At 36.5% G+C, this 14,296-nt stretch overlaps 1 protein-coding gene across 1 annotated transcript; it reads left to right on the forward strand.

Moving 5' to 3' along the window:
• LOC126978664 (WD repeat-containing protein 48 homolog) lies at positions 1-9,432 on the forward strand. The gene is made up of 4 exons (XM_050827661.1): positions 1-1,638; positions 3,932-4,096; positions 4,564-4,734; positions 7,725-9,432. The coding sequence occupies exons 1-4, from the start codon at positions 124-126 to the stop codon at positions 7,818-7,820; spliced, it is 1,947 nt and encodes a 648-aa protein (XP_050683618.1). The 5' UTR covers positions 1-123; the 3' UTR covers positions 7,821-9,432.
• The last annotated feature ends 4,864 nt before the right edge of the window (positions 9,433-14,296 follow it).

Consider the following 14,296-nt stretch of genomic DNA (forward strand, 5'->3'; position numbering starts at 1 on the left):
GTCGAAATGTCCGAAAATCGAAATTCGAAACATTGTTTCTACATTTCTAAGAATACCAAACTGAACATTGTTGATTGCTTATTTATTACTTTATAATTGAAATTCATCTTAAAATGTCGGAAAATGGACTCGATGATGCGTAAAAAAACTCAAGTTTCGTTTGTTATTCGGGACGAAGAGGAGAAGAAACACAAAAACGGTGTTAGCTCATTACAGTTGGATCCGGTTCAAGGAAGGCTTTATTCGGCCGGTAGAGATGGAATCATCAGAGTTTGGCAGACCACTGGCAGTTCGCAGGATAGATACATTCAAAGTATGGAACACCATACTGACTGGGTTAACGACATAGTGCTCTGCTGCGGTGGTAAAAATCTAATTAGTGCATCATCCGATACGACAGTAAAAGTATGGAACGCACCAAAAGGATTTTGCATGTCTACTTTGAGAACACATAAAGATTATGTACGGACCTTAGCATATGCGAAAGATAAGGAACAAGTAGCCAGTGCAGGTCTTGATAGGGCGATTTTCTTGTGGGATGTTAATACTCTAACTGCGTTAACTGCCAGTAATAATACAGTCACTACATCTAGTTTAGTTGGTAATAAAGAATCAATTTATAGCCTGGCTATGAATCCGCCCGGTACAATACTTGTAAGTGGTTCAACAGAAAAAGTGCTGAGGGTTTGGGATCCAAGGAATTGTTCACGTTTAATGAAACTTAAGGGACATGCGGATAATGTAAAAGCATTAGTAGTAAGTAGAGATGGTACTCAATGTGTGTCTGGAAGTTCAGACGGCACAATCAAACTATGGTCATTGTCACAACAAAGGTGTGTCTCCACAATCCGTGTGCACTCTGAAGCTGTATGGGCGTTATTAGCGACTGAAAATTTTACCCATATTATATCAGGTGGAAGGGACAGATTAGTCATTATAACAGAATTAAGAAACCCAGTAAACTTTCTGATTGTTTGTGAAGAGACAGCGCCAATACTTAAACTCTGTTTTACTGCTGATCAGCAGGCTGTGTGGGTATCAACATCAGACTCTGACATCAAATGCTGGAAACTTCCACCGATGACGTCATTAAACTCTGAAACGTTCAATCAAAATAGTTATAACACAAATAATGTATATCAAACACAGCCTCTGCACCACATACCTGGGGGCAAAGCAATTAAAAACTACACAGTATTAAACGATAAAAGACACATAATTACTAAGGACAGTAGCAATAATGTAGTCCTTTATGATGTATTAAAGGCTTGTAAACTAGATGACTTAGGGGAGGTTGATTATGATGAGGAGGTGAAGAAACAATTTAAAATGGTATATGTTCCAAATTGGTTTAATGTAGACTTGAAAACAGGTATGTTGACAATACATCTTGGCCAAGATGAGACTGATTGTTTTAGCGCTTGGGTAAGTGCAAAGGATGCGGGACTAACTACTGAAAATGACCAAAAAGTGAACTTTGGTGCACTATTGTTGCAAGCTCTTTTAGAACATTGGAATCATCCAAACAGAATAAATGAAGGTGGCCAGAAAGTGTTTGGTAATAATTACTTTTCTGTGCCAGTTCACACTCCGCTGATATTCAGTGAAGTTGGAGGACGGACACTTTATAGGCTTCAGGTATTGTTTCTTATTTATTTTTTTGCCAACTGTACAAACTCACAATAGCTTTTGCTTAACTGTTTAAGTATTAGATATTCTATGCCTTGATTTTTTGTCTGGTACTGTCATGAATGCATTCTAAGAGAACATGACATAAGCATTAAAATGACACCATATATTTTGGATCTACTTGAAACTATTTACCATAAATTTTCGAGTTAAATATATACCAGTCTTTGTAAGTTTGAGCTATTATTGAAGAAATTTCAAATACAGAATATTTATGCTGAATACTGATATGGTGAGCATTAAATGTTTCCAATAGAATGAAGACAAAAACAGAAAGCACACACAAGTTGACATTGTCAATATTTTGGTTTTTTTTTTTTCAAACAATGTCCTTATTAAACCAAATACTGCTTTGCTGATTGATTCTAAACTAGCTTTTACCTTAGATTTCGTATTGTCATATGTATTAAAGGTGTGAAGTATATTAATAAATATTCTTATTTTTATATATATATATATATATATATATATCAATAAAAATAGAGAATATGAAGTAAAAAATAAATAAAATATCAATAACTCATTGGTGTGATGTATGTTCCTAATATAATAGAAAAAAAACATAAGTTTGTATTGTTTCCTGACAACACTTCACTGATATTCAAAGTGAAAAGAAACCATGTTATGTATGAAGAAGTAAATGATTAAATAAAACACATAAAGGATTGAAACATGTGTAATTGTAACAGTTTTTACATTTGATTTTTGTGTAAAAGTTACATTTTTATTTTAGTTAACCCGATGTTTCAAGACCTTTCCAGATCTCGTTTTCAGGGGGACTGCAGATGAAATGAGTCAAAGATAGTATTTGTCATTATGAAGTTTAGCTCCATTTATTGCCTCAGAGGTGGTTTACAGCAAATACCACACATCTATAAAACAGTTACAATTACACACGTTTTAATCCTTTAAAAGTGTTTTATTTAAATGTGTAACACTCACATTAATCAAAGAAAATATGTAGGAATCAATATTCTATCTAACATCATGTACTGGGTTAACACTACACAGCACTAATAACCTGTAGTATACAAAACAATTGTTAAAAAATGTTTGTGTTGTAAAGGTTACTATAACATAAATGACTTTCTTACTGATACCACAGATTGGGAATGGAGCGACCACCCTCAGGCTATTAAGTAATAAGTTTAATTGTATGATATTACTTTGTAACCATATATTTTTATAAAAGAAAAAAAAGGCTGCTGATGTGTTGCACCCTTTCTTCTCAGGTCTGAGGCAAACTTTTTTGAATAGGTTGTAGTCATCACCACTTATTGAATTTCAATAAGTGATGTAACAACCTATTTTGAATAAAATTTTTTAAATTGAATATGAATTGGCCTTAAAGTAAATGTACCATATTATATTCAATGTATTCTATATTGGTTGGCTTTCCACTCAGGGAGCCTTATAATATTGGTTTGTATGAAATATGTTTGTTATATGAAATTAAAAATTGTCATTGCACAAATTTCTTATTATATGTATATATGAAACAGTATGTGGCTTATGTTCACCTTAAACTTGAGAACTGTTAACCAAATTGAAATAAAACTGCAATCTTAGTTACTTTAGTGCCGGATAGGTGGTGCTGGTGGCAGGGATTTTTATCTTTTGAATTGATATGAATCTTTGTATAAAATATGCAAGTGGCAGCATTGGAACACATTGGTAGATTTTTTTAACATGATTTATTATGCACTGGGTAGTAATTTATTCTCAACCGGCCTGAAGAGCAATGGAATCGAAATCCATACGGTGGTAATGATAATTTTACGTGGGGGCAATCTTGGATTCCAAAAGTGAACCCAATTCTCTTCAACCCCAAGAACCTTGAAAACGATAATATCCAAAATTTTTGTATCATAGCTTTGCAAGGCGGCCATCTTGGATTTCAATTTAGTTCTTTGCGCTCGGAGAACCTTGAAAACAAAATGGTTTTTATTTTATAAATTTAATATTGCGCGTACACCTCAGACGACGCGGAGGCATTCGGTTAAACGAACTACGACGTGCCGGCTGTAGGAAATTCCACCAAAAAATTATAAAAACAAATTATTTTCAAATTTAGATAAAATAAATTCATATCAATAAACAATGAGGTTGGTTTAAATTTTATTTGTCGCATCATTTTCCTTTTATTTTATTAAATATACTTGTTAAATGATCTGCATTACCATTTACCTTCACATTTCCAAAGTAAGTTAATAATTTTGTAATCGAAAGTCATTTTGTTAAGGTTGGTGATGCCGGAGGTGAAACTGAAGGTAACATCTTAATGGAGACTGTGCCCTCCTGGGTGGTTGATGTGGCAATAGAAATGGCTGCGCCCAAGCTCAACAAACTGCCCTTCTACCTACTCCCGCATTCCAGTTGTCAGAGTAAACAGGATAGACAAAAGAAGGTATTACTTCTAAAATTAATTCTTCTTTGCTGTTCTAAATCTGATCTGTAAAGTGTAACCCATTGTCTTAAGTAGCGACCATACACTTAGCCTAATAATGAGTGATTTTAGTTTCATATTCAAAATATTGAGTCGAAAAAAATTGGTTGACCACTTATGGCTTGTCAATCAAAGCTTTCCTTTTCTATCTTGCTGTATCTTTTTTATTACAATAAGGGACGAGACGAGCAGGACGTTCAGCTGATGGTAATTTATACACCCAGTGCAGCTCAGAATTTTTAAAGACCCACAAAATTTTGGACATACAACTGTGCTCGTCACCTTGCCCAGTAATTTCACTAACTGCGACGCCCTTCAGACCCAAACACAATAATACTTCACGGTAGAAAGAGGCCACTTTGGCTCCCACCTATCTGGAATTCTGTGCAAACAAACCTTAGTCTGAAAGTCTTAATATTATGTTTCAGGATCGTTTGGTAGCTAATGATTTCATCCAGTGTCGCAAAGTGGCCGAACACGTTGTGGAAAAGATAATTGGTGGAGGTGATGTCAATGGTACTGGTGTCACCAAGACAACTCCCGAAGATAGTGTCACTGAAGCCCCCGAGGAGAAGGTGGAACTATTGTGCTGTGATCAGGTATGGTATAAATTATCAATTAAAAGAATCGGCAAAATTCCACCCGCAACATGTTGGCGTCTGGCAATCTACAACCGCGATATTTTTTGCGATAAACTTTTTGCCTCGCACAGACACTTTGATATGACCTATAAGGTTCTCTTGAGCTCTGGTGGTACGAATGCCCGTGTTTAGGGCGGCGTCGTATGCCGGGTCATCTTCTTATGGTGCCTCTTCACAATTGGCGATTACACGCGAGCACGATCGTGTGGAGGGCTTATTCGATTCTAATCGCCGATCATTTTTTTTTTATGAAACTAACGGACGAGACGTACAGGACGTTCAGTTGATGGTAATTGATGCGCCCTGCCCATTACAATGCAGTGCCGCTCAGGATTATTGAAAAACCCCAAAAATTCTGTGCGGCACTACAACTGCGCTCGTCACCTGGAGACATAAGATGTTAAGTCTCATTTGCCCAGTAATTTCACTAGCTACGGCGCCCTTCAGACCGAAACACAGTAATGCTTACACATTACTGCTTCACGGCAGAAATAGGCGTCGTTGTGGTTCCCATAATCTAGCAGGCATCCTGTGTAAAGGAGGCTCCCACTGGTATCATCGTCTATAATCGTCATAGTGATCGCGGCGATCGGTCACTTGTCGGTTTTTTGGGCACGTACCAAAGGGAATTCGCGTGTAGTTGCGTGCATGTGTCCACACGATCGCCAGTCATTCATTCACTGCAGAACACTGGACAGAGAGCGAAGCCGTACGTACTTCGCATCGTCGCGGGGTTGGTTTTTTTTCCTTTTATTTACATAGCACGAGTACGATACAATGACTACGGGGTGGTCAAATGAAGAGACATTTAAATTCATAGAACTTTATCAGAACTACCCAGAAATATGGAATCCCAAACATAAATATTATATAAAGATAAAAATAAGGAAGGTATATAGGTACTCAGATATTTATGGTTACTATGAGGTTTATAATCGCTCTCCATCGAAGTCCATTATGTCCCTCTTGAAAGACTGCCGCTAAATAAATAATCAGTTCAGTTCCGAGCGCGCTCGGTAACGTACATGCTCACTGAACTTACGAATATAATTTATATTCGTGATCTGCGCGGCAACCGCCGGTGCACGCTATTATGACTATGAGTTCCGAAAAACTCATAGCCAATGAATTGCTGGCATTCCTTCAGCACTCAATTGATAGTATGGACGAGATCAGTATCATCCAGATCTGTGCATTAAATTTCAAGAGTGAGGACGCTCCTATACGAGGTTTTGATTAAAACAGACCAGAAGCCGTCCCGCAGGAGGGATGAAAGGGGAGAGAGAAGTCTTCAGGACATGATAAATCTCCTGAAGCTGACTGATCCTGACGATATACCGTCTTTCGTGGCAAGGTACTTGAACAAGTTACCGCCCGTCACCTTCGACTATGTCCACGTCACCAGGTTGCTGAAGGACATCACAAACCTCAAGGCAGGCCTGGCAGATGTAGTGTTGAAATAAGAGGCATCTCAGAACACCATCAGGGACTTGCAAGCTGAAGTTGCGACGTTGCGCAACAATACTGTTGTAAGTAGGTCAATAGAGGCCAATAACATCAACACACGACGTGGGGCATGCATTGCTTCGCCAGCGAGTTTTGAATCAGCGAAATTCGACTCGACGCCGGCCGCTGTACCCGCACGTGTAAGCGGTTATGTACTTGCCGCCATTCCCTCACCTCCTCCCCTCTCGGAGGTGTCGCCAGCTGTCGTTACGTCAACACCTCAACGTGACTATGCTGCTGCCATCCGCCAGCAACGCAGAAAGCGGACAGTGCTGAGGATAGAAAGTGGAAGCGGGCACGCCCGCAACAAACCCGCTTGTAGAACTGTGTCGAAGGGTCAGACCGACAAGGATGGCTTCATTAAGGTGGAGCGGAAGAAGAGGAGGCCTCCTAGTCATAATCAATATGGCACAGCACCGATAGGACAGAACCATCTCCTGCGTCCCGTAATCCCAGCGACGTATATCTACGTCTCTCGCTTTCACCCCACCTCCAAGACCTCCGACATTGTTCAGTACTTGGTGGAGAAGGCACGGTTCCGGTTGGGGCGCGAAAAGTTGGTGACGCGTCACGACTTCAACTCTTTTGTTGTTCGCGTCCCGACAGAACATATATCGACCTTCCTGGACGTGAAGTTGTCGCCGAAGGGGGTCGTGTTCCGCAAGTATCGCGGACGTCGCCGACTGCCGGAAGCTACCGAACCCGCGCCTCACATCGCCGCGAAAATGTGACGTACATTTAAGTTATATAAATATGTATGTTAGACTATAAGGTATTTATATTACATATTATTATTAATAAATGATTACTGACGATCGTGTGGTGTGCTTACACTACGACCGATGACAGATGATCATACAAGAAACGATCATCGGCGATAGTGGAGAGGAGGCATTATACATACATATCGGTCCATGCGTCAACTTGTGATCTAGTGCTGTTTATGGTGCCTGGTCGACATGTTACTTATTTCGCCAGTAATCACAACCATTATGTTCACACAAACAATAAATTCTAAAGGTTGATGCATCCTTGTTTTTTATTACTTTTTATGAAATATTTGATATTAAATACGATTCTTAACTTTTGACATGATTATTAATAAATAAGTGAGATTTCTAACAAAAAGATTGAATAGGGGGTGTTTTTTCTTCCGTGTAATAATAATAAACAAGATAATTTGGTATTTTCTTTCATTTTTAGTAATAACTACATATCTCTGCAAAGATTGATCTTAATCAGTCGCGTCCATTGCTACAATAATACAGGTGTATTTTTTTTGAAAAATCCACCTGATCAATTACCGTCAAAAGTTCAAGAAATTTAAAAAAACTAAATATGCAGTATAAATATAACGACTTCCTTGACTTAGCTATCACCGCCCAGTATAAAATATCTAATTCTGCTCGCCTATTAATCTAAATATAAAATCTTTGTTTCAGGTTCTAGACCCCAACATGGATCTCCGGACAGTCAGACATTTCATATGGAAATCTAATGTCGAGTTCACATTACACTATCGTATTATAAAACAGTGATGAACTCCTCTATTTATGGGCTGTATGCTGTTTTCAGTCCTTATGATAACATTATATGACTGACTAAGTACTGAGACAAGATATTATGTGTCCCTCTTATATCTTTATTTTTTTTTATTATTTATCTATGGAATGTTTTAACTTTAGGAGTAGGTGCGATTTGTGTAGATTGCGACATTTTTATTTCAATTAACTTAATTTGTTTATAAACCGAATGATATGAAATAAACACTAAATGCTACTTACTTGTCACAATGTATCAGTGAAAACCGTATTCAAACCGGTTAAGCCGTTTTGGAGATTAGCATTCACAGACAGACAAAAACACTGCACGCTTAGTTGTCACCAATTCGTAGTGATTCCACCAGAAAAAATTAAAATCTTGTAGAGGTTTAATTTTTAAAACGAACATTAGTTACCAAAAACGGAATATTTGCAGTCATTCTTTATTTCAATGCGTGAAACACTCGAATTGTTGGGCAATGTCGAATAGCTGAGATATCGTAAATATTCAATCAGTTTTTTTTACTTGAAAATATCATAATTATTACAAATTAAACTTTTTAAAATATTGGACATAATACTTGTTTATGAAAGTGTCTAAATGTGACGGGGAGTGATGCGGTGCGAGGATCTAGCGATTTATTAATAGAATTGTGAATTGAACGAAAGTTGGCAATTATTTGCTCTTTGTGTGTATATTTTTTTGACATTGTTTAATTTATTTTTCTCATAAATATGTGTTTTTTTTTTGTAATTTAAAGTAACGGTGTATAACATCCAAGCCTTGCTATTTTAAAATGTTCTATGTAGTGTCACTATAGTTTACAATATTCCGGGCAAAGAGTGCCTGATATTATTGAAGACGCTTGTAACAGCCAGTGGTTACAAATACAGGGCCTAAATGATTTTCCTATAATTCAAATCATATTCAAAATTATCTTTTATTTAATCTGATCAATATGAATATAATAATATTTTTTTTTTCATTCTCAGAATGGCGTCTATTTCAAGTAGGCGCGAGCATTTCAGTTTTGGCATTACTAACAATACCACCGATTCCAGCATTCAAAATCGGATCATGCAGAATAAAAATTCTAAACATCAATCTAAATGCTGTTTTTCTGGGCGGGAAGAATATTGGAGAACCTAGACAGTTGTTTCTTTTTTAATTAAAATCTGAAAGACCAAGTTTTGTTCACTGTCTCATATTTTGTTTCCGCCAATCATTGCTATTCGTAATCGCATTCTTTTACCGCTGATAACGTACAATTTGTTTAACATTGGTGAACCTGGACTGTATTAGATGGCATTAAATTGCCACGGAAGAAGTAAACACTCAGTTACTTGGTTTTCCAGACATTGAATCAAAGAAAAAAACTAACTACCTAAATAATTTCTGTCCATATTTTTTCGTAAAGAAAAGTTTTCACGTAGATATTATATATATTATACACTATAATAGTGTTGGTACCTACCTTATAATGCACGAGATGAGATATGTGTGACTAAATGTGTTTATGCGTACTTATAAGAAAAAATATAATCTACCCTCATTGTGTGAGGATGCGACTAGTTCATGTAAAAAAATTATTATATAAATATTGAATGATATTGTCTTTTATTTGAGTTAAAAACAGGCAATTTTGTTAAGGGAAACATCTGCCTATTGATATCTGAAAGAACGGAGGTTTTGGATATGCTGTGACGGTCAATGACATTATAGTACCTATACTGTTAATGTTTTTCGTGGGCTGCTGTTTTTCCGAACCGATACGACTTAAGAACCTTCAAGAAAAAAGCATACTCCCACCTTAAAGGCCAGCAACGCATCTCTTGACACCTGTTGTTGCAGATGTCCATGGGCGGACTCACCACTCCCATCCCGTGAGCCTCTGGCTAAAAAAAATGACCTGCTTCTGAAAGGTGCTAAAAGATAAATTCTAGCGAACCTTGTCGACTGCGGATATTGACTCAAATTAACTAACGCTATAACACAAAAGCCGAATATCCGGTCAAATCACAATGTTCCTCATCTCTAGTTTAAACTTACTAGTTTATAACAGTAATACCGTTAAACTATAATACTACCTATCACCTACATTTATGCTCTTCTATGAGGTTTGTGTTGAATCTCCTGATTTTTGCACGCAGTACTGTAACCTGTTTGAGTATAGATAGATACTCTGTTATTGGTCGAAATTGAAGCCCGTGAACACTGGAGTTCCCCAAGGCTGTGGTTATATCTCCTTCATATGTATCTATCTCTTTCACTCTTCTGTATATAAATATGTTGGGCGCCGCCAACTTGCATTGCTATGCGGATAACAGTACTGGAGATACCGTAGGTATACACCGCTCATGCAGGTCTCTCTCGGAAAATCTTCGAACAGTGCCGGATTAAGAGTCCTGTCTTGAGAAGATCCAATTTAACCCCCAGAACTCAAGTTTACGTCTTTGTCGTATCACCGATCTTCGATAACAGTTCCTTAATGAGTCGCCTAGTATAGGAATACTGGGTCTCGAAATCTCGTGCGATTGCCAATTTCGCGGTCATCTGGAAGGCAAAGCCAAACTAACTTTGATTTTAGCACTCTAAAAAGAGCAGGTCCGGCCACATATGGAGTAGGTATTACTGTCACCTCTGGTCTGTTGCACCTCAGTATCAGCTCGACCACTTGACCGTGTGCAACGCAGAGCTTCTCGAATTGTTGGGAACCCAGTATTCCGAAGAGCTATTTGAAACAATTCCTGCCGTCGATTTCCACGTTGGCACGAAACGCCGCAAATTAGGATATCATCCCTACATCCAAATGTGTGGTGTTCCTCCACAGTGCGGTTTTCAAGGAACTTTCTTCCACATACAACCAAGCTATGTTGCGAGTTGCCTTATACGACCAGGCCATCGCGTACACTTTTCTAAAAGACCGGCAACACTCCTATGTTGTTGCAACTTGCAAGAGAATGTAGTGATCACTTAAAATCAGTTTACCTGTACACCCATTTGTCTTCCTCTTCCCCAAAAAAAAAATAGTTAAAATCTATCAATCTGGTCTTTCAAGAAAGGGTTATTTCTCTATACTGCAGGATCTCTTTTTCCACATTAAAATATAATTAATAGAAACACACATTTTAAGCTTAAAAGTTAATTTTATTCTTACAAATTAAGACACTAAGTAGCATGTCATTATAATATAATTGAACCAAAAATGGGCAATTGAATTACCAGTACATAAACTGAAATCTATGTTTAACACCATTATCATGAACAGCATTACAATTTAAATAAGGGGGTAGTGACAGATTAAACATGTCACCTCACAGCTGACTTGCGGACCACCAGCAAGTAATCGGTGATCAGATTTTTGAACAGGATATGGCCCAAGCCATGAAAGTATATATTTTTCTCAGAAATAATATTATTGTTGCTGGTAAGTTTGATCCATTATTTAAAATACTTAATAATGCAAATAACTTAATAAAACAACATTATTGGAACAAATCATTGAGGTTTGTCATGCTACAATTATTGCAGACAGTTTTCATTTCAGTAGCTTTGTGTCTTTTTAATTTTGATCTAATTTTTTTACAACAAAAGAAATGACATTTTTTATTACACACAGAACATTTACACAACCTTGCAACATTTTTTTTACAAACAGCACAGAGAGGTTGCGACGTTATTGTATTTACTTCTATGTCTGACTTCTGCACCACAAATTTTCCATGAGCTTTGTTTTTAAACAAAGCATAATGAGGGGTTTCTTTTTTCTGTATGTTTAATAGAACATTCTTACTAGAAATAAGGTGGCTGCTGTGGTTAAAGTTCCATTGCATTTCAGCAACTTTATAATTTAAATCACCATCAGTATTATGGAACAGCCATGCCTTTATTAATGGATAAAAGACTTCTCTACGATTATGCCCCAAAGTGTTGGCAGTTTTTACGATAACTTTTAAGTTTGGCATCAATAACTTTAATTTCTGATACATATTGTCAAATATAACACGGTTGATCACATTGATAGTATTAGGTTGCCCAAAATCATTAAATATTTTATAGAATTCATTCGACATTTCATCTAAATCAGTGAAATTCCTAAATATTGCATAATTTGTGTGTACGTCTATGTAAATAAATATGCATATATTGCTTTTACTTTCAATTATGAAATGCAAGTCTACAACTCTTTTATAATTGGAATTGTCACTTGATTGGTTAACACGTACAAATTCATTCAACTGACAAATTTCACAGGAATGTAGAAATATCCGAATCCAGTCTGTACATATTAAATATCTGTCTTGTAGAATGGAATAAAATCTCTTTGAATCCGCATGGAGCAAGGAAAAATGTGCCTCAACAATAGTATTAAAGCAATCTTGCAAAGATAAAACTTCCTTAACAAATGAATTCTTTGTTTTATAAATAAGAATAGACTTCTTCTTTTCATTTTTAATAAGGTCATATTTAGAGCTATACTTTGATTCTGATTTGTGGAGTTTCATATCTTTAATGATTCTCTGCACCTGCTTTCTAGTATGAGGTTTCTCTCCAAATGAAGAATTTACTACACCATAGATAAATCTACTTCTGGTAACATTGTAACGGAATTCAACACATGGTTTGCGGTGACCATGACTGGTCGTAAGGTATGAGAAAATAGACTTGGATGCCATAAAGTTTTCTTTTTTATTCTCATTCTTGACTATTTTACTACTACCTAAAACATTCGGTAGAGACATTCTACAATTTTGAAGTACCCTGTTATCGTAACTGGTTCCAATTTTTCAACTATACTTTAACATGAATGCTGGAGCCTGTAGTAGGTAAATACACACTTCTTTTAATTTAACAATAATCTAGTAATACGGAACAAATTTTACTTTGCAGCATAAATATATAAAAGCAGAAAGTAATTCGAGAATTACTCGCATGTAGGTTTGCGTATTTTTATTAAAACTCAAATAAATCACATAACACTAACACCGTGTAGTTTGTTGAAACCTGAAAATCACCACCGATGACCGAACACTTTTACCAGGGGTGGGACAGACGCCTCAAAGTGACGTTTTCAGAAGATTGTCTGAGAATCTGTTAGTTGGCCGAAAAATGAAAGCGTTATCAGCTGTCACTCGCTTTGAAACCACTCAACTTTAATTGTGTCACTGCCCACTGGTCATAAAATGGCGGCCAGTTCTAGAGTTTGCGCATGTAGGTGTGTAGCTCTCGTGTTCCATTTTTCATATTTGCACTACTAAAAATAGATATCCTTTATGTTCTATGTTGTGACAAAATTAAATAACTAACTCTACACGCAATTTCAATATGGTAAAAAATTGCAATACATACATTAAAAAGTAGATTTAGTAATTTAATTTCAAATTCAAATTCAAATATTTTTATTCAAAATAGGATGTGAAATCACTTATTGAAAGTCAAAGAAAACTACCACCCATTCCAAAGTCAATGCCTCAGGCTTGAGAAGAATTGCTTCACAACATAAATTTGGAGCTTATAATAGTTATTTACGGGGCCAATCTCCAGATGGCGCTAGTTTTCAAATAGACACCTCATAATGCGTCGAGAGGGCTTTCTTTTAGCTCAAGAAAGTTAGCCCCCCAGATTTTTTATTACATCGTTAGTTCACCATTTGTTCTTGATTGTTCTCTATAAACATTGGTTTGTTCTCGATTTTTTTTTAATTTGCAATTCATTAAAATTGGTTAGGTTAGGTTATGTTAGAACAGTTAAAACAACGCACGAGCCGAGCGTAGCGTGCCGCCGCAGCGGCCGGCGAGTGCCAGAACCAAATAGTAGGCGTTTCCCCCCATTTTTAATTAATTGTTTTTAAATAAACAACAAAAGAACAAACAATTATTTATAGCGAACAAACTACGAACTAACGATATGCGATATTGAAAATTAAAAAATACAAAAAAAATTTTTTTTGGGGGGCTAAGTTTGATGAGCCCTCTCTTTTCCCTATATATTATTATACTCTTTGACTCTCTCTTTTTTTTGGATTTTATTGACTTTTCCTCTAATGAGTAACAAAGAGAATTTAAACACTGCATTCAAGAGACGGGTGTGCCATAGAAAATGAGAAATCTCGTTTGTATGAAACGCGTGAGACGCAGTGCCAATATATTTAACCGATGCATAATTTTAATATATTGTTTAATATATCGGATACATCGCGATGTAAGGGTTGTAATCAATCCATAATTTTTATCGATATTTTACTATATTAAACAAATATGTATATACATATATATGTAAATATGCATAGAGCTCTGACACCGCGGGATGGTCAGCGGTGTTTTTCCGTTGATGTCAAGAGTCACGCTGTCGCCAGGGTGTCATTCCTCATGTGCAGCGGCAGCAGGGACGGCTGGTTGAGGTTAAGTCGTTCTAATAGTACATTAAATACGTACGTTTTGTAGATTCATACATGATATGATGAAATGGTCTT

The sequence above is a fragment of the Leptidea sinapis genome, chromosome 3 (assembly GCF_905404315.1).
Source record: "Leptidea sinapis chromosome 3, ilLepSina1.1, whole genome shotgun sequence".
NCBI classification, from domain to species: Eukaryota; Metazoa; Arthropoda; class Insecta; order Lepidoptera; family Pieridae; genus Leptidea; species Leptidea sinapis.

What these genes read in the sequence shown, in the direction of transcription:
- LOC126978664 (XM_050827661.1), top strand. Translation starts at nt 124, where the DNA reads ATGGACTCGATGATGCGTAAAAAAACTCAAGTTTCGTTTGTTATTCGG. An exon ending in AACAGGATAGACAAAAGAAG is followed by an intron (nt 4,097 to 4,563) that starts GTATTACTTCTA and finishes ATTATGTTTCAG; the next exon opens with GATCGTTTGGTAGCTAATGA. An exon ending in AACTATTGTGCTGTGATCAG is followed by an intron (nt 4,735 to 7,724) that starts GTATGGTATAAA and finishes TCTTTGTTTCAG; the next exon opens with GTTCTAGACCCCAACATGGA.